Consider the following 20,050-nt stretch of genomic DNA (forward strand, 5'->3'; position numbering starts at 1 on the left):
AATCATGAATTAAACTAAATGTAAGATTTTTAGTAAAAACTAAGGTATTGAGTTCCAAAGGTTTGGTGCTTTACATGAGAACGGCTCTGGTCCACCCTGTGGAGCCTGGTCTGCAGTGTGGAGCCTGGTCTGCAGCACAGAGAGAAGGCTCTGGTCCACCCTGTGGAGCCTGGTCTTCAGCACAGACTGAAGGCTCTGGTCCGCAGTGTGGAGCCTGGTCTTCAGCACAGAGAGAAGGCTCTGGTCCGCAGTGTGGAGCCTGGTCTTCAGCACAGAGAGAAGGGTCTTGTTCGCTGTGTGGAGCCTGGTCTGCAGCACAGAGAGAAAGCTCTGGTCCGCAGCGTGGAGCCTAGTCTTCAGCACAGAGAGAAGGCTCTGGTCCGCAGCGTGGAGCCTAGTCTTCAGCACAGAGAGAAGGGTCTTGTTCGCTGTGTGGAGCCTGGTCTGCAGCACAGAGAGAAAGCTCTGGTCCGCAGCGTGGAGCCTAGTCTTCAGCACAGAGAGAAGGCTCTGGTCCGCAGCTTGGAGCCTAGTCTTCAGCACAGAGAGAAGGCTCTGGTCCGCTGTGTGGAGCCTGGTCTTCAGCACAGAGAGAAGGCTCTGGTCCGCAGCGTGGAGCCTAGTCTTCAGCACAGAGAGAAGGGTCTTGTCCGCTTTGTGGAGCCTAGTCTTCAGCACAGAGAGAAGGCTCTGGTCCGCTGTGTGGAGCCTGGTCTTCAGCACAGAGAGAAGGCTCTGGTCCGCAGCATGGAGCCTAGTCTTCAGCACAGAGAGAAGGCTCTGGTCCGCTGTGTGGAGCCTAGTCTTCAGCACGGAGAGAAGGCTCTGGTCCGCTGTGTGGAGCCTAGTCTTCAGCACAGAGAGAAGGCTCTGGTCCGCAGCATGGAGCCTAGTCTTCAGCACAGAGAGAAGGGTCTTGTCCGCAGTGTGGAGCCTGGTCTTCAGCACAGAGAGAAGGGTCTGGTCCGCTGTGTGGAGCCTAGTCTTCAGCACAGAGAGAAGGCTCTGGTCCGCTGGTGTGTTAAGTAACCCCATTTAACTCTGTTGTTTCGTGCTTCCTTAATGCCTTTGCAGTGGAGCATACGTGCAAATAAGGATTTCATTACACTTGAGCGTAAGACAAATAAACTGAACAGTATACCCTGGACCAGACGCTAGTCTTTCGCATAATGCACACAAGCCAAACCGGAATCAAACCAAATCCAAACGCTCTGAAACCACACCTGTATGGCATAGTTCAGCTTGATGTTGAACTGGTTTCAAGATTTTTTCATTACGATGTATTTTGTTAGGCTTTTTATTACGTTCACTTAATGTATGAAATCCATGAGCCTACACAAATGGTGATTAACTTCTCATGCAGCACTGTTTCCCCGGGGTGCTTAGTACCGGCATATACGAGTATAAAAATTATCCACACCTTTGCTGCTTGTAAAGAACTCTACTACCCAGAATGCATTGGTAGATGTCACGTGTACAAGCGGCGGCAGAGGTCGCGTTCATAGCCCTTAGTGCGCATGTGTGACAGTGGTGTTGTTATCAGCGGCGGTAAGATGGCGGCGCTCGGGGATGCATCAACTCCGGGGCTGAATGGGTTAATACAACAATTTACAGCCATTACTGGTAAATATGATATATTTCAAAGGATTATATTATGTTTTATTAACGGAATCAATAAAAAACAACAGGAGTGTGCAGCACGGTACATATGTAAAAAAAGTAAAGGGGCAATAGAAAGTACTGCCCCCTTGACATGCAGTGAAAATAGACCTGCTTATCTTAAAAAGAGGAGAGAGATGAAAAATGGAAATTAATAGTGATTAAGTTAAAACACTTCATCACGCAAGATAACGAGTCAAAGTTGAGAGTCCAGGTCTCAGCACGCATGCCCATGATTTCGGTTGTATCGTTTTTGTGATTAAAGAATGCTCGCTGTGTGGGCACGGTAACACAATTTTTAATGTAGAGGCTCCTCCTAACTGTAATGGTGGTTCAACGTGCAAGCTCACGTCAGATCCCTTAAGTGTTGTTTTAAAACTTAAGAGATCTGGGTCCTTTTGCAACTGGTCTCTTAAATGTTTGGATATGCTGATCAGCTAAACATCTGCAGGACTTTGCATGTGAAGTGAACATCGGCGACAGTGATAAAGTTTGGTGGCATTAGAGTTTGTTGATCAAGATGCTTTGTTATAACAACCTACAGAAAAAAAAGAAGTCTGGTGGGCTGACCGTTAGCAATACTTCTTTCATTTCTCAGACGGAGAGTCTCCTCTCTGCTGCTGTCCTGCGCGCCAGTTTCTGTGCCTAGACTAGCACAGTGAAATGGATTCGCCTGCTACACCCTTACAACTGCACGCACAGAAAAGCAACAAATGTTCCCCCGAGAAGTCGCACTTGTTTTCTAAAGTCCTCGGCCGCCGTGCCATAAACCTGTCACGTGGAAAACAAAGAGGCAGAATTCTCGTAATGTGAGCAGAGTGAACTCCAGTAGTGAAGGCAGCAGGCCCCCCACTCTGGGCTCAGGTCTGATCTCATTTCCTTTCAGACTTCACAAGGGAGCGTGAGATTCGGTTAACTGTTTAACTTTGGACACGGAAAAGGTCCTGTCGAAGGACTTTCTGTCTTGAGGTTGTTTTTGGAGCAACAGCACTGCAGGTGATTTAGTCATATCTAATATCTATAGTAATAATTAAGGTATTTTCTAATACTATATAATAATAATAATAATAATAATAATAATTGCTTACACTTATATAGCGCTTTTCTGGACACTCTACTCAAAGCGCTTTACAGGTAATGGGGACTCCCCTCCACCACCACCAATGTGCAGCATCCACCTGGATGATGCGACGGCAGCCATAGTGCGCCAGAACGCTCACCACACATCAGCTATCAGTGGGCAGGAGAGCAGAGTAATGTAGCCAATTCATAGATGGGGATTATTAGGAGGCCATGATTGGTAAGGGCCAATGGGAAATTTGGCCAGGACACCGGGGTTACACCCCTACTCTTTTCGAGAAACACCCTGGGATTTTTAATGACCACAGAGAGTGAGGACCTTGGTTTTACGTCTCATCTGAAGGACGGTGCCTGTTTACAGTATAGTGTCCCCGTTACTATACTGGGGCATTAGGACTCACATGGACTGCAGGGTGAGCGCCCCCTGCTGGCCCCACTAACACCTCTTCCAGCAGCAACCTTAGTTTTTCCCAGGAGGTCTCCATCCAGGTACTGACCAGGCTCACACCTGCTGAGCTTCAGTGGGCTGCCAGTTGTGAGTTGCAGGGTGATATGGCTTCTAGCTTATATATATATATTACATAAGTCATCCATATATTACTGTCACTTTTGCTAAACAAATTGGTTTTATGCACAGTTGAGAAAAGTCTGAAGTTGGATATTATATGTGGCATCCTCTGAATTCCTCATTTTTTTCCCTCAACCTCCCCAGATTGCCACAACTGCCCTCTTTTTGCATGTGAGAGAGAGAGAGGTTGTATGTGTGTGTCTGTTCATCCATTTTTAACTGCTTTATCCAGTTCAGGGTTGCGGGGGAGCCAGGCCTATCCCTGCAAGCAGTGGGTACAAGGCAGGATATACTCTGGACAGGATGCCAGTCCATCACAGGGCACAGGGCACACACACCCTCACCAGAGGCGGTCTTCCCAAAAGCCAATTAACCTGCCAGTATGATTTGAGCTGTGGGAGGAAACCAGAGCACCCAGCAAAAGGCCAAGCGAACACGAAAAGAACATTCAAACTCCATGCAGATAGCACCCCAGCTCAGGGCCCCAGCGCTGTGAGGCAACAATGCTGACCACTGCACCACCATGCCACCCCCACACTGCATTCATCACTCAAGTTGAGTTGTAGCTTGGTTGTTATGACATTGCTTACAGTGCAGGTTAATAGTGCAAGATAGCACCCCATGAATCAAGCCCAAGGCCCCAGCAATGCTAACCATTGCACCACCATGCTGTCCAGTTGTGCATGTGTCCTCCTGCAGTGGGGTTTTGTCAGGCTCTTGTGCTGCTGTCATGCAGCCTGCAGAGACCTACTCAAGCCTTCTCCATCACCGCGCTGCACAGGCGATTCTGTGCAGCAACTGGGGTCATAGCTGTCTGACTACGGTTCAGCAGGCATATCCTGTATCCATCCATCCAGTTTCTCACCACTTCTTCCAGTTCAGGGTCGCGGGGGGGAGCCAGAGCCTGTCCTGGCAAGCAACGGGCGCAAGGCAGGATACACCCTGGACAGGACGCCAGTCCATCAGAGGGCACACAAAGACACGCACGCACCAGTGCCAGTTTGCTCAAAATCCAATTAAACTACCAATATGTTTTTTGACTATGGAAGGAAAATGGATCACCCAGCAATTGGCCGAGCGAACACGAAGAGAACATCCAAACTCCATGCAGATAGCACCCCAGCTCAGGCCCCAGCGCTGTGAGGCAACAATGCTGACCACTGCACCACCATGCCACCCCCACACTGCATTCATCACTCAAGTTGAGTTGTAGCTTGGTTGATATTACGTGGCTCACACTGAAGGTAAATAGTGCTTAAATCCTGAGAAGCCCTGCAGTTATAGATAGTAAAATGATTGTAAGAAAAGAGGTATTGTGAAAGAAGTATATGTTTTTTTAAAGGAACAAGTAATAGGTTTATTCCATGCTGAAAAGAGAAGAAAGAAAACAGGTGTGAGGAACCTAAAGAAGGCTCCTCGGCTGTTTTCTTTTTTCTCGTTTCAGCATGGAATAAACCTATTGTTCCTTTGCAGCCTACGCATGCCGACGCAGCTCCCCACCTGAACTGCTTCATTTCTTTAGACCTTTTCTGTTATTGCTTCAGGTAGACATTAGCCTTTGATCACCATTATGCTCAGCGAAGTTCCAGGAAAGGCCCGATCCCCTCTCTGTCGAATGTCTAAAACCTGTGTGTCTTGTCTTGTGTGGAAATGAATAAGGGGACAGTGCAGTGGTGTTCAAATCGCTAATCAGGCAGCACATGTTTTCCCAGGTGCTACCGAGAGTGTTGGGAAGCACATGCTGGAGGCCTGTAACAATAACCTAGAGATGGCAGTGACCATGTTCCTGGATGGAGGGGGGATCGCGGAGGAGCCCAGCACCAGTTCCAGTGCCGCAGTGGCATCCAGCAGCAGAGCCCCCCCTGCAGAGTGAGTGCATGTGATGCCCTTAAAAAAGGGGGGGGTGGACGGTGTGTGCCAAGGGCTGTCACGCCAGCAGAGGGAGCCACTCCCTTCCTCAGAATGCTGGCCTGCAGGCTCTACTGGTTTGTTTTTGTTCCTGCTAATCCCCGAACTGAACTCATTTGCTTCACCAGACCAGTGTTTAGGTCAGTTGTAGGTAACAGAAATTGACTGATGAAACGTGTGGGTCCTGAGAGTCCCATTTCTGCAAAGCTTGCTGAAAAGACTATGCAGCACAGCCACCACTGCATCCCCTGGTTAAATCACTGAGCACTGGAATTAGTGGTGCAGTAATTCACAGTGCTAAAGACGCCGAGGAGATGATTCACATGACAGAAATGGAAAAAAACACTGGTCCAAAGATTTTATGGCAGCTGAAGACAGGGAATAGATTAGGCAAACATAATTATCCTGTTGCATCTACTGTATTTCTGTTTTTTGCTGACAGATTGTGCATGTTAATGCAGTGCATCCATCACAACCTACCAAGCTGCTGGTAGGCAAATGCCGGTGACTTTTGCAGCTCTGGACCAAATGAAATCACTTTCTTTTGTCCTATACAGTACTTGTACATGTGATTTTACAGGTATTGTATGGTAGTTCTTAAATTATGGAATTAATGTCTGTACAGGATACTGCGGTTTGAGCTTTGTTTGTAAGCACATGCCAGAGAGGAGATTACAAAGTGCTTTTATACAAGATGAGGGTACACACCCTTATAAGGAATGCTGACATCTTCTACCTAAGTACTGTCTCCACACCAAACCCATACGTGTCACCCTGCAAAACACACAGCAATGTGAAAATAATGTCAGTTTCAACAGTGTGCTGTGTATGAAGTGCCTTGTGGGAAAAAAAAAAGATTAATTTGGCAGATTCTGTGTGATCATGTAGGTTGTGGATGTGATATGTAGTTCCTTCGGACAGCAGCAACAAAATATCAAAATTAACAGCAGTGTAAACTGGAGATAAACTGAGGTCATTTAATCATCTTTGTAGGGATGAAGTGCGGGCACCAATTCCTCAGAAGCAGGAAATTTTGGTGGAACCTGAGCCACTGTTTGGAGGTAGGTAACAATTTGAGTATTTGAAACAAGTAATAGGTTTATTCCATGCCGAAAAGAGAAGAAAGAATACGCAACGTTTCGGCCGTGGAGCCTTCTTCAGGTGTGAGCAGATTAGTATTTGAGTATTATGCATAGTTGTATTCTAATATCATACCTTCTTTGCAGACAGTGGGCTTTCTTCCTTCAGAGGGATGGGCAATAGCATTTTCCTATTGCTCTGTCTGCAGAAAAAATATAAATAATCTAATTTTCTGAAGGAAATGTGCTGTGAAGGAGCTGCCAGTTTCATATTCAGGACCAATAGATACTGGCACGTCCAGAATCACTAGGAAATATTTTATTCATTCTGTGTAGGAGAACACCAATGTGATGTTATCACTGTAACACAAAACTAGTGTTTTAAGTATGGTGGTAATACCAAGGTGATGTTCACAATGTGGATGATATCAGTAAATTCGTATTGCAAGGCTCCATGGCAGGAGACTTGTGATGTAGTGTTAGGCGTTTAGTATTAACGTTTTAAAATAACAGGCTTTAGTTCTCTTTTTCTATTTTATTTAACTAAATATCATATTTTTATTATTTAAAAAAAAATTGCAGAGTTAGGACTCTTCCTTTCTTCATTGACAGGATGGGATCTGATTGGATTATTCAATGATTCATTGATTATTGATTATTATTGATTTTTAGTTCCTAAAAGACGAAGACCTACGAGATCCATATTTGATGGCTTTCGGGATTTTCAGACGGAAACAAGTAAGGGGTTCGTTTTCTTCTGAAAAAGTTGAAAAACATCATCACTGAGCAGGAGCAGTTGAGGGCTCCTAGCACAGTCACACCACTCATATCAGGAAGCAGATTAGTCACCCAGAAGCACCTCATCGCAGGGCATCCCTGTGGCATGTGTGGTTAGGTACCAGGTACACCCTGAGTGTGGCTGTAACAGAGGGGGTCAGATCCCTTGACAGTTCCTTCTGCAAGACTGAAATGGATATCCAGAATTTTTGGAAAAAGAGAATCTGTTGTCCCAGACTGCAGGAAGACGTTGATGGGAAATGGATTATTGGTGATGTGAATTGTGTTATCCATAATCCAGAAGCATTTGCCACCTTGTAGCCTGATTTCTTAAGCTCTTGGAAGCTAAGCAGGTTTTATGCTTACTTTCATGTATTTCATTAACTTTAATTTCCTTAAAGGTGAGCTCAGGAACGATGCTGGGCAAACACCATTGTAAATGATGGAAAAAATGTAGCAGCTATCTTATAATTTGTGAGAAGAAAAGGGATAAACCACGACACACAATCTGAAAACGGTGATATAAATCCTTGTTCTGCCAAATGTGTGAGAATAAGCACAAAACTTTTATATGGCACAACCCTTGTTCTGTGGCCCCTCTGCAATGTGAAAATAAAATGAGTTGCTCCTAAGGGTCTGTTTGGCTTAGTGTCCATCTGTCCTGCAACAAGTGCTCAAAGAAAGAAAAAATAAAAAACAACCCATGTTTTTTTATATTCTGAGTGCCATTGTATAGCACCACAGAGCCCCTAGAATATGCGGTACGAAAAACCTGATGCACTTTGTATATACATATTGCCCATCGTGGTTTTAAACTATAATAAATACATGATTGATTCCTTGTCTTAGTGTGCACTTTGCAAGTTTATTCTGCAGCTGACGACCAGTGTCTTAGGTTGCGTGTGTACGGAAAGGGCTCTGCAGATTTCACTTCAGCTGTGGCACGGTGTGGTTCATTCAACTCTTTTTTTTTCTAGTCCGGCAGGAGCAGGAGCTACGGAACGGCAGTGCTGTTGACAAGAAGCTGAGCACGTTGGCAGACCTCTTCAGACCTCCAATAGACCTCATGCACAAAGGCAGTTTTGAAACGGTAAACCGGACTGAATGGGGATGATGCATTCAAACTTATTGGGCCTCACCTTTGGGCGTGCACCTTTTTTCTGAATTTTTACACAGGAGTTCCAAAAAAAAGCTATTTTACTTTTGTAGTTGAACTTTCTTTTTTCCCCTACTGTCAGGATTTATACTTTAAATGTTCCGACTATAAGCAAACCATTTGGTACCAGCACGTTTAGGGATGCAAGAATTCAGATTGCAGTGCAGCGTAGTTTGGAATAATTTTATTGCAAAATGACTTCTGGAGAATCGAGCAGAAAGACACCTACATTCTTGCAGTTCTAAAGTTTCCTATAAGAAAGAAATGTTAGCAACAGCACGAGGCCAAACCTTAGACATGGCGATAAACTGCCTCCTGTGCAATCAGAATCAGGAAACTGACATGCTTGGTATGAATATATTTCAACCTTACCAGAATATGCAGATTTTACAAAATGAAAGTTAAGATGTCAAACATTCCTTTTAAAAATGAAGAACGTGGGTATAATTGAATGCAAAACACATGTTTGAGGAGAATGTTATATTTTCTTTTAGGTATCACTGGTTATTTTCTTTAGTCTTTTACACAACTTGCTATTTCAACTCACTCTGCACACTCTTCCTCATGTTCCAGCTGTTTCAGCTCACTCTCTCTGCATACTCTTCCTCACGTTCCTGTAGCACATTTCACCATTTTCTGCTCCACCTGTTCCCCTTTCTGTTGTTAAGACTACAAATGCCGTGGTCTCTCGAAAAGTTCCTCAACATAGGCATTGCTTTGCAATCAGTTTGTGTACAGTCTTAGTTTTCTGTTGGTCAAGAAATCTGTGCATGTGCATTATGCTATACAGGGAATCCTAGTCTCAGTCAGTTAGCGACATTTTCCAGGCTCAAGCCGACAATGTCTGGATAATATATATGGGATGTGCTCCATTTCCAGTTGAAACATTTGGGACATGAGCCTTTTTAACAGTGCTACTGTATCTAGTTTAACAGTTTTGTGGCTTTTTTCATCACTTCTACGTCTTTTATTTTGAGCAAGGCAAAAGAATGTGGACAGCTGGAAAACAAGTGGCTTATGATAAACATCCAGAACGTGCAGGACTTCGCATGCCAGTGTCTAAACAGGGATGTATGGAGCAATGAAGCTGTCAAAACCATCATCCGTGAGCACTTCATCTTCTGGCAGGTATAGCACGTAGTACACACAGAACAATGCTCGCACAAGATCACCTCCACACACATGCATGTGTTCTCACGCATCAGAATATTTTATTTCCTGTGTTGTACGCTTAACAACTCGTTTTCGGCACTCACTAGGGCTATACTGGAACATTTGACAATCTGCGTGTTGCATCTAGCAGGTTGTGTGCTTTATAGATTGTAGGTGCTAACGTGGTGAACTAAAAGATAAAGCTTAATCTGGTGGGTCTGGTAGTGTGGTCAGTGATGCTGAGGTGGAAGGCACTGTGGATTACCCTGGGTGCTCATGTATGTGCTCTGTCATTGACAAACACTCATGTGTCTGTCTGGTGTCTGTCTCAGCAGATGTGAGCATGGCAGTGGTATACCTGTCCAACTCTGATTAACTGTTTCTTTGTATTCTTGCAGGTATATCATGACAGTGAGGAGGGACAGAGATATATTCAGTTCTACAAGCTAAATGAATTCCCATACATCTCTATTTTGGACCCCAGAACAGGTGCAACTTTGCAACTCTTATATTCTCACCCATGAATTATTACATTTTGTAATACTGTGCTCTAGGTATGTATCCTGTCCCGTGAGTTTTAAGTCTTCTAGACTGTTTTATCAGCTCTCCAGTCAAGAGAGAGACTCATAAACTTGCTTGCGCAGAAACCTTCCAATCTCTGTGTGATCTTCCTGACCTTGCTCCCTTACAACTCCTCAGGTCAGAAGCTGGTGGAATGGCACCAGCTGGATGTGACCTCCTTCCTGGAGCAAGTGACCAGCTTCCTGTCAGAGCATGGCCAGCTTGATGGCCTTTCCAGCCAGCCGCCCAAGAAACGTGTGCGCTCTGTAAGTGTTTTTACCCCTTGCAGCTCTCTGCCTCTTCGTCTTGTTGAATGTTACATCCCAGTGTGTGGTGCATGTGTGTTTTGTTACTATGTTCCACACTTCCTGACCTTGATTGTTCTCCCTCCCCCATTGGTCCATCATTACATCATTGTTTCTGTGTGACGTCATCATCAATCAGCTTCTTAGTCAATCAGAGTGCAGCTTATTTAGTATATTAGTTGGAGGTTTTCTGAATGAAGGGGCCTTTCGTTTGACTTCGGTCCCGCTCGGCTCAGCTTCGGTTTCACTTCGCTTTTGGTTTTTGCTTCGGCTTCGCTTCGTTCATGTGTGTTTTCGTATAGCTTTGGTTTTTGTTGGTTTGTGTTTGCCTCGTACTTTTGTTTGTTTGAGTGTTTAGCCTTATTTAGCCATTACCTTGCCCTAATGTATTATATTGACCTTTGTGTTCTTTTGTACCCGGTTCTTGTTGTCTACTCTCTTTATCCCTTATTTGTATTCCTAGTTCACTTGTGTATTTGTGTGAACTTTTGTGTATAGGGTTAGTTTAAGTTGTCGTTTACATTCTGCACACATAGTTGATCTCTGTATTAGTAACACTAGTTAGTACGGGTGAGTGCCGTTTGTCTTGTATGGTTTTGGGTAGTCAGGGGAGGTCAGCTAGGGTGTTTGAAGACACCGAAGACCATGTGTTTTGGGTTTTCTTTTTGTAGTCAGATTAGCTTTCCCTCACTTTCTTAGCCAGCTCCATTTTGTTTGTTATTTTCTTTTCTTTGGCACCACTCTAGTTCCCTTTCCCTGTGTGTTATTGTGTCCTGTTACATGCCAATCACTTATTCACCTTAAAATAATCACTTTTGCACCAACACTTGTTATCATGCTTCCTAAGTCCCTCACCAGAACCCACCTGCATCCAAAAACTATCCTAAATGTTACACCCCTTTACCCCTAGACACTTGGGGTCGTAACATTGACTCTACTCTAAATCTCTCTGTCTCTTAGACTGCTTGTCTCGAAAAACTGACTGTGACCAAGATTGTGTTGACACCAGTGTAAAATTGCACATTTGTTGTTAGCTGTCTGGATCTCTTTTGTCTAGTTATCTTTTTTTACAATCCCAGTCAAAGTTTTGACAGTGCAAAAAACATGCTTTCAGTTTCACTTTACGTTGGCAATATCGATCAGCTGTTCGTTCAGTCTGAACCGCATCCTAGAAATTAAGTTTGCTGCTGTGATTAAGAAATTTGCCTTTTAATGTGGACTTCTGTACTTAAAAAACTGAATAATGATAATTATTCCACAAAGCCAAACTAGAGCTGTACATCTCATGTTAAGAGTTTGACCCCCCTTTTACTTTCTCACAGTGGGCTTGAAGTTGGTTAAATCCTTGGTTGGTTGTGCGTTTTTTACGTAAAAAAGTTGTTTAACTTTAATTTGAAACTACCAGCTAGAATGTTGTTTGGGAAATTTTTGTAACAGCCTTCTTGGAGATCAACAGGCCACGCATCAATTCCAGCCTCATGCTGATTTTAATCCCGTGCTTTGTTGTATAAATACTTGGGCTTTATGTTGTTGCTGCTCTGGGAAAGGCTGGACTGTAAAGGTAGGAATGGTTCTGCAAGTCACTTTTTTACATTTGCAATGGGAAACCTTTTGGATGCTGAGTTTATGTAAGAGTGTCCTTAAGTCAAGGCAAGCGCAGGTTCGAATGGTATAGTATTTGTCGAGCTGTATGTCTCTTATGTGTGATTCTTTCTCTGTCTCTTGCCCAGGAAAGCCTGATCGACGCCAGCGAGGACAGCCAGCTGGAAGCGGCCATTCGGGCTTCCCTTCGAGAGACTCACTACGAGTCCTGCCAGCCCCGGGCCGACTCGCGCTCCGAGGACGAGTCGGAGGCCGAGCCCTTCTCCGACAGCGAGGGGCTCATCTCCGTGGACGGCTCTGACGAAGAGGACGGCGAGACAGGGGGAACCGCGGACCAACCCGTGCCCCAGAGCCACCCCCGCTCCCCTGCGCAGTCCCAGCAGCCTTGTCCCAGTCCCCCCAGGGTCAGGAAGTCCCCCCACAAGGAGTCCAGCCACCGAAAGGAGGAGAGCAAAAAGAACCACCTGGAGCCCCCGGCCAAGTCAGAACCAGCTGCAGGAGAACCCGACATAGGGACGAACCACCGGACCGAGTCACCGCAGAGCTCTGGTTCGAGAGGAGTGGAAATGCACACGGGGGAGACAAGCTGCCCAGAGGTGCTGAATGATAATGGTAAGGCAATTGGGTCTTTCTCTCCATATTGACAGCAGGGACAGCATAGGCCGGACCTGTGTTGTTTTTACCAGTCTTGTACAATAATGTCAAATAATGTGTTCAGCTCAAAGGGGTTTTACAGCGCCCTACAAAAAGTGACAAACAGGTCAAGAAAAATCCTGAGTATCAGAGACAGGTGTGTCAAACATATTTGCTATACCCAGACAGATTTTGACTTACATGTACTTCAAGCTGGCCTTACATACCTGAAATTGGCAGCTGGGCACAACCACTACATAGTGTTATTTATTTGTAGTGTTTGGTGATTTGGTGTCAACAAAAGTCCTTCCTTTTATTTTTATTTTATTTTAAAGGCCATTAGCAGTCATTGTGTCTTCACTACCTCCTCATTAACCTCTGAGTATGGGGTGTTTTTTAGCATGATTAACTGTAATTAGTAAAACTCTTAATTGTGATTATTGTGCACTACATAAATATCTTCCGTTGAAAGAAAGATTGTCGGGATATCATGTGCAATAACTGGCAAAAATAAATGAACAGCTATACCATGGCTTCCTGTTCTAAAGCTCAAATTGTACAAAGTATTTGAATACAGCAAAGGTGCTTCACTCTTGGTAACATTTTAAAATTGATAAAGAAGGTTGAGAAAAACGTAAATAGTGATGGTGACTGCTGTCTTTGCCCCCTCTGGTCATTTTGGCAGAAGTCCTTCCCTGTCTTGCTGTTGAAAGATGATACACCTCTGAGGGAAAAGGAAATACATTATTTTTCCAGATTAGTCTTACTCTACTGTGTCATCTGCATCATTTAACTTATCAGTGTTAATACCCATCTAAAGGTTAAAGGTTTGCCCACAAAACAAATAGTTATATCCTTATCCAAGCTTTTGTATTTTAATGTAAATAAAAATATTCCATTTGAATGAAAATCACTTTTTGTCTTTTCCAGGGCCAAAGGCAAGGTTGATGCTGCGTTATCCAGATGGACAGAGAGAACAGATATCACTGCCTACTCAAGCCACACTTATGGTAAATGCCCATGTAGAAGAAGCAGAATTCTACTTATTCTTGTCGATATAGTAGAAGATCTAGTCAAGATACCTGCCCTGGGTTACAGACATTAGTTCACATAAGCTTGAGAAAAGGTAGTTAAGTCTAGGAATACCGAACAGTTTCAACATAGCAATTCTGCTGCAGCTAAGTTTTGACACTTGGTTATTTGATCCTTGATTCGGTTAAAGAAAATGGTTTTAGGAAAGAATTTTAGATATAGTTAAGTGCTTTGTGAGGGCTGGTATTTGTCTGCCTCTGAATCCTGTGGAAAGTCTTTTCACTTGGTTTTATGTAGCTGTATTACAAATGCAGATTAAAATGACTGAAACAACAGAAATAAAACAAAGTCTAATTAATAGTTAAAATTATATATACCTGTGATATATGAGATTATTCATCTTTTACATTTTTCACTAACAGCTACAACATAAACATAATTTAGTATCTTTAAGTTTTCATTGCAGCTGTAAGAGAAGGTAAATACTGTGTACCCCCAATAAAATAAATAACAAAAATACTGCAGAAAACAGATCAGCGTGAAGGATTTATGTAAAAAAACATAAAAATGGCTTGTTCCATTTTTGTGAACTAATTTTGCATTGTTCTGGAATGTCATTTAGACAACTACTTCAAGAACGCCGATCGTGTTGCCCACTTCAGTGCAGACATTGATACTGAAAGTTAAAAATCAAACTGAAGTCAGCAGTGCCACAGAACGTGCTGGGGCACCGCCCCCCAATGTCATTCCGCAGTGTTGCAGAGTCGCTGTAAGAGAATGCTCTCCTCTGAGGTCAAACTACGGTGCCAGAATGACTCAAAGACATTGCAGTTTCCGTTTCCTTGAAGTAGTGACAGAATATGCAGTTGAGGTCGTGTAACAGGGATGGTGGAAATTTCACAAAGTCACTTTATTTACCTGTGTGAGCAAAAACGACTTTTTACAAGTTCTCGGTGCTCGTTGATGATTGCCAAAGAATGTTTCCTTCTCCTGGTGACCCGTTTTTTTTCCGTCTGTTGACTCTGTTTAACATCTGTCTTCGCAGGCGCTCGTGAGGCACGTACAGTCCAAGGGGTATCCAAACGAACGCTTTGAGCTTGTAACCAATTTTCCCAGACGGAAACTCTCTCACTTGGACTATGACATCACTCTGCAGGACGCAGGCCTTTGCCCCCAAGAAACTGTGTTTGTGCAGGAAAGGAATTAACAATGGACCTGTTTGAACCAGTGCAACTGCCCTCCCTGCCCGACTCTTCTGCCCAAACGTTCTGAAAGGCCACAGGATCCAGGGGGAGCATGGAGGGAGCACTTGTGTGCAGGAAGACGTTCCACTGCCCACAGCAGCCCAACATTCTCCTCCTTCCACACGCAGCTTTGTCGTTCTGGAAGAACAATAAAGAGAGCCCAAGGTTTGCAGCCCTGTTGCTAACTTGCATTCTTATCAGTGTGCAAGCATACGTTTTCTATTTTCTTTCCCCCAATATTTGTCCCCTCCTCACAGTGCTTTGAATTTCCGAGATTGACCGGCTAAATGTGTTGTTCTGCGCAACAGAAATGTGCACAGTGCAAATTTTGAATAGGCTGCTTAGAGGAAGGTTGGGGGTAAGCATTTTGTTCTTTTTGAACCCGTGTTTACAAAAATAAGCCTGGCAAGTAGAAATGTCAAATCAAAGGGAATTTTTATTACTGTATTAACTACCTATCGGAAATCTGTAGAATGAACTGTCGTTTATCTTGGTTGTATTGTATACTGTGCAGTATTACTTTGCATACAGAACCATTTACTTGTAACTTGTCCCATTGGAAATCATGGTAGTCCTGTTATATTTAAAGTGTCAAAGCGATCTGATGAATAGGAGAATCAAGTAAAAGGTTGGTGCCTGCAACAGTCACTTGTTTTGATTGCATTGGAATTAATCAACTTCGACTTTATGATAATACCATAGCTTATTGCTATCAAGCAGAAACATGAGCTTGAATTTGACACAGAAACTGTTGAAATATGACTGAAAAAAAAATTGTTCAGACCAAAATCAAAAGAAAAGCAACTTTTTTGTTGTTGCACTTGTGCATATATCAGGAGTGCAGTTGTGTTTCTTAGTGACACGCATAACCCTGCTGATGACATCTGTGGCAGCCTATCTGCTGGTCCTCAATGTCCAGTTCCCTTAGTCAGTCTGTGTTGTCCTAGAATAATTTGTTTTCTGGAACATTTGTGGCAGTTTTGGAAATCACTGCTGTCTCTTCTGTAAGAGTAATGTTTATATCTCAACCTCGGAGTACTTTTTAAATGAGTCAAGACAGCAAAAGGAAGTGATAACATGAACAATTGTGTTGCCTGAATGAGCTGCGATTATGTTTGCTTGTTGAGGAAAGATTTTTTCAATTTGGTTATTTTTTGGTACTCTACCCAAGGATTATAACTCTAGTACTAGATTATGCAAAGATACACAACACACTCCCTTCCAGTTTCTTACAGTAAGTACTGCCATGATACAATACAGACACATTTAAATGAAATGGTCTGCTGTCTACCAACATCAAGGAGTTTAAATAAACTCACAGTCCTGGTCTTTTCAAGCACTTTTTAAGAGCTTGGATTGACACAGCATTTTAATAGAGGTTGGTTCATGGAAATGTCTTGGTAATCTGTAATACAGCACAGCTCATGATTTCAAAATAATAAAAACAGCGCATTAAAAATTGGAATTAATTGATTTTCCGAGTCCTATACAACCTTGTCTAGGACTAAATAACCCCGAACTGTCACTGTTAAAACCCTTTTTTAATAAAAACATGTTCTTTCTTGACATTACTTCTAAATGAAAGAAATGTCTCTTTTTTTTTTTTTTTTAGTTGTCATGTCGTATGTTTGAGATGAACAAGGACAGCTGCAGTCTATGTAAAATACACATTTCACTTGTAATGTTTTGCCAGAGACCCTATGCTCCATATACAATCTCTGGTGTCAGTGGTAAAGCTTTGTGGTTCACCAATCTTTAAGTTTGCTGCTGGGGATGAGGTATGTGCTCCTGTGTATAACACACTCTTGATCACCAGATCTTTCCCACTTCCCCTTCAGTGTTGGACAGGAAGAATGATTCCTTATAAGGTCAGCCTTGGAGTCCAGCCACCCTGTTCCTGTCAGTCACAGTTGAGTCAGTGCAACAGTTCGCTCACTTGCCACACTCTCCACCTCAAACTCCTCCATTTCCAGTCCTGGGTGTGCTTGGTAAAATGCAAACACCTCGTCATTTTCCATACCAGTGAGGAGGCCCTAGCGAGCTGTAGCATCCTTTTCCCTCTCTTGAGCAGAACCGTAATCGGCACTTCATCAGATTTGAAGTTTTAGGATTTTTGAGAGGTCTAAAAAAAGGGGCGTTAGGATTGTAGGCTAATAAGTCATTTTTGTTGCATGTAGCACAAGTCCTGGTTGTGACTGAGACAGTGTACTGCTTTGTTGACAAGTTAACCTTTTTCTGTGTTCTGTCTTTCCTCAAGGTGCTAATTAGTGAATACAATGCTGCAAATACTTTTGAGGCTGAAGTGCCACATTACCAGCCTGCACCAGCCACAGCTCCTGGTACTCTACACTTAGCTCTGTATCACACAGACTGGTACAGTGAGACCAAGTATAGCAATAAGGGCATATTTTACTGCTACAGCACTGCATGAACTGTATACCAAACCAGCAACAGCACTTAAAAGCCTTTTATGACAGGCATAGGCATAGCACGGTGCTTGCACATTTGACTTTGGATTTATCTGCTCCGTGCCTCCAAAGCCAATGACATGTTCTGTGTCCTGTAGGGGTGCTCACCTGTATGAATACCCACGAGGTATACCTGAGCTGCCGCACAATATAAAATGGAAGTACCTTTTTTTCATATCGAGCCAGTTTGCACTTATGTAATGGAAAACTGCCACTGCACATCACTGTGTCCACACCTGACGACTCCATAGTCCCGTGGCGAATTGCTGTGTGGTCTGTTACTTGAGGGCTGGGATGCAGAGGTTAACAAAAAACGTTAATGTTTTAAGTTTCCAATAAGGCTCCTTCAGCCTTCAGCATGATGTTCATGAGATCATGACACCAGTAAGGGCAAGGATGTAAGAACAAATATAACAATATATTCTTTATATTATTTGTAATAATATGAGCTCTCTTGTGTATGTGTATATAGACGTAAAACACATACACTGAAATGCACTATTCTTTGTGTGAGTGAGTGCAGAGACTAGAGACAAGCAACGTGACACCCAGGACCGAAAAAGCAGTAGTGGATCCTTGAACAGTGAATAGCACTGGTGAAATAAGCATGTGGTTCTTAGCATAGACAGAAGGCAGCAACAAGCCTACACACTGTGTTTGTGAGATCAGCAGTTATAGACCATAGCTTCAGAGCAGAAATTTCTTTCTAATAACAGAAGAGAGTAGGTGAAGTATATTTTTGGAATATCAAGTGATCATTTCTTTGCCATTCTACATAAATCTCCTTGCAAAATGTATGTAGTGTGGTTTTCAATTTGACTCCAGTTGGTAATAATGAAATCACCAACAGAACCATACATATGGGGGCCTAAAGATTTTACTTGCATTTTTTTTATTTGGGGATTAGCTGCTTTTGAGATTACAGGGTATAAATAATTCATGTTAAACATGTACCAGTGCTTTTTCTTTTTTGTATAAATATTTTGAACTGTAATTATTGGCAAGTGAAACAAGTGAAGACTCTGGTAAATGATTAACGGAACTTGTGTGGCCATTTTCTTACAGAAGGGAATACTACATTCTGTTGACAGTTTTCTTGCAATGTCATGATGTAATAGGAAGGTTATTTTAGAATCAAGGCGGCTGTTTATGCCCTGTAATTTTTTTTATCCTTCTCCTTTTAATTTTTCCCTAGCTGAATTAAGCCGAATTCTTACCTGTTACGGTGTTCTACCAAGGAAGAAAGCAGTGCTTACTGAAATGTCCTCTGGCAATTTCTGCCGGCTGCTTGTAGTAATGGCTTTTTCTGTACATAGCAAGACAATAGGGTTTTGAAGAGACTTGCCCGTTTGTTTGCGCGCATATGTGTGCATCTAGGGACCAAACGTAAATGGGCGTTCTCATCTGTACAACAGTTTTTATACAACTTGTCTTAATATTGTAATACTTTACCTGAAAAAATAAAAATAAAAGTGCTTTTCCAGTGCCTGTGTTTCATTCCATGTCTAGGGTATTGTGTAGTTGCTAATCAGCTTTATATGTAACACAGTGGTTGACACTGTTCTGTGCTGCAGGGACCGGATAAGGTTAAAAAAGCCATCTTACTGCCTCTTTAATCCTCCAAACCAGGCAGTCACTCGAGGATGGAGGCCAAAAAAAGAGTTTCAAAGATACAGCAACATCGACTTCAACTCCTGGGAGTTGAAGAACCAGCTGGAGGAAGAATATTTCTGAACAAAGAAGTAAAGAAGGTTGACGAGAGCTCCCAGTGTCCAGAATACACAGTCCACAGCCCGATATTTGATATCAACCTGATACGTTTTGGTTTCAGGGAAGACACTCACAGCATTGTGCTGAGGCGCTGGGTTCAACTCCCTGAGGTGCTATCTGGGTGGAGTTTGTATGGTCTCCCTACGTTTGCATGGGTTTCCTCCAGGTGCTCCAGTTTCCTCCCTCCATCCTAAGACATGCTGATAGGTATATTGCCTACTGGGAAAATCAGCCCTAATATGAGTGTGTGTGTTTGTGTCTGTTGTGTGATGGACTGGCATCCCATCCAGAGCCTATCCACTGTGCCCAGTTCATCCTGGGATAACCTCCAGGCCACCGTGACCCAGTTAAGTGGTTATCGAAAATGATGATGTTTGACATTCAGTAAAGAAAATGGCAACAAGATGCCTGTCACATCTTTACAATCACTTAGCAAGACCGTGACATTTGAGTGCATGGCAGTCAGAATTACTTGGCTCACTCACCTTCCTGTACGTCTGTGGTGGGCAGCAGGGTCAAATGTTTCCTTCAAACAAAACCAACATTTATTGATTTCTTCATTAAACCAACTATTTGCTTAAATGCTTATGTCATGTGGATCATTGCTTCCAGGCCTTTGAAACTTGTAGCATAATCTACAATATGATAAGCACTTGATTTCACTTTAGGAATGCTGTTAAAGATGCTTGCCTACCATGTCAAAATTCAGGTGTTTTGTTTTCACGGCAGTAACTCTATCTTGAAGATGCGAACTATTGGAATTCTGCTACTCCTATTCAATGACAATTAAAAGTGCATACCAATGACTAACACAGCAATTGGGTAATAAAAGTGCGGTTACAGAAAATAATTTCTGGGTTTTTTTTGCACAAACATTCCTTTTGTCACATTGCCAGAATACTTACCACAAACTGGGGCATCATTTGTTTTAACAGAACTTTTTTTTCCTAACAATATACACTGATGGAAAAAACACAAACATTTTTTGGAATGAGAATACTATAGTTATAGCCTATGTACTTTCACAAAAAGTTGTCAGTTTGTTTTAAGCGCTCT

At 42.9% G+C, this 20,050-nt stretch overlaps 1 protein-coding gene across 1 annotated transcript; it reads left to right on the plus strand.

The window, feature by feature from the left end:
* The first annotated feature begins 1,489 nt into the window (after positions 1–1,489).
* Positions 1,490–18,708, plus strand: ubxn7 (UBX domain protein 7). The gene is made up of 11 exons (XM_088610133.1): positions 1,490–1,623; positions 5,020–5,176; positions 6,209–6,276; positions 6,967–7,032; positions 8,049–8,161; positions 9,209–9,355; positions 9,778–9,868; positions 10,079–10,206; positions 11,976–12,459; positions 13,411–13,490; positions 14,558–18,708. Exons 1-11 carry the CDS (start codon positions 1,518–1,520, stop codon positions 14,717–14,719), a joined length of 1,602 nt encoding a protein of 533 aa, XP_088466259.1. The 5' UTR covers positions 1,490–1,517; the 3' UTR covers positions 14,720–18,708.
* Positions 18,709–20,050: the final 1,342 nt, after the last annotated feature.

Source organism: Lepisosteus platostomus, chromosome 2, assembly GCF_059453375.1.
Source record: "Lepisosteus platostomus isolate fLepPlt1 chromosome 2, fLepPlt1.hap1, whole genome shotgun sequence".
NCBI classification, from domain to species: Eukaryota; Metazoa; Chordata; class Actinopteri; order Semionotiformes; family Lepisosteidae; genus Lepisosteus; species Lepisosteus platostomus.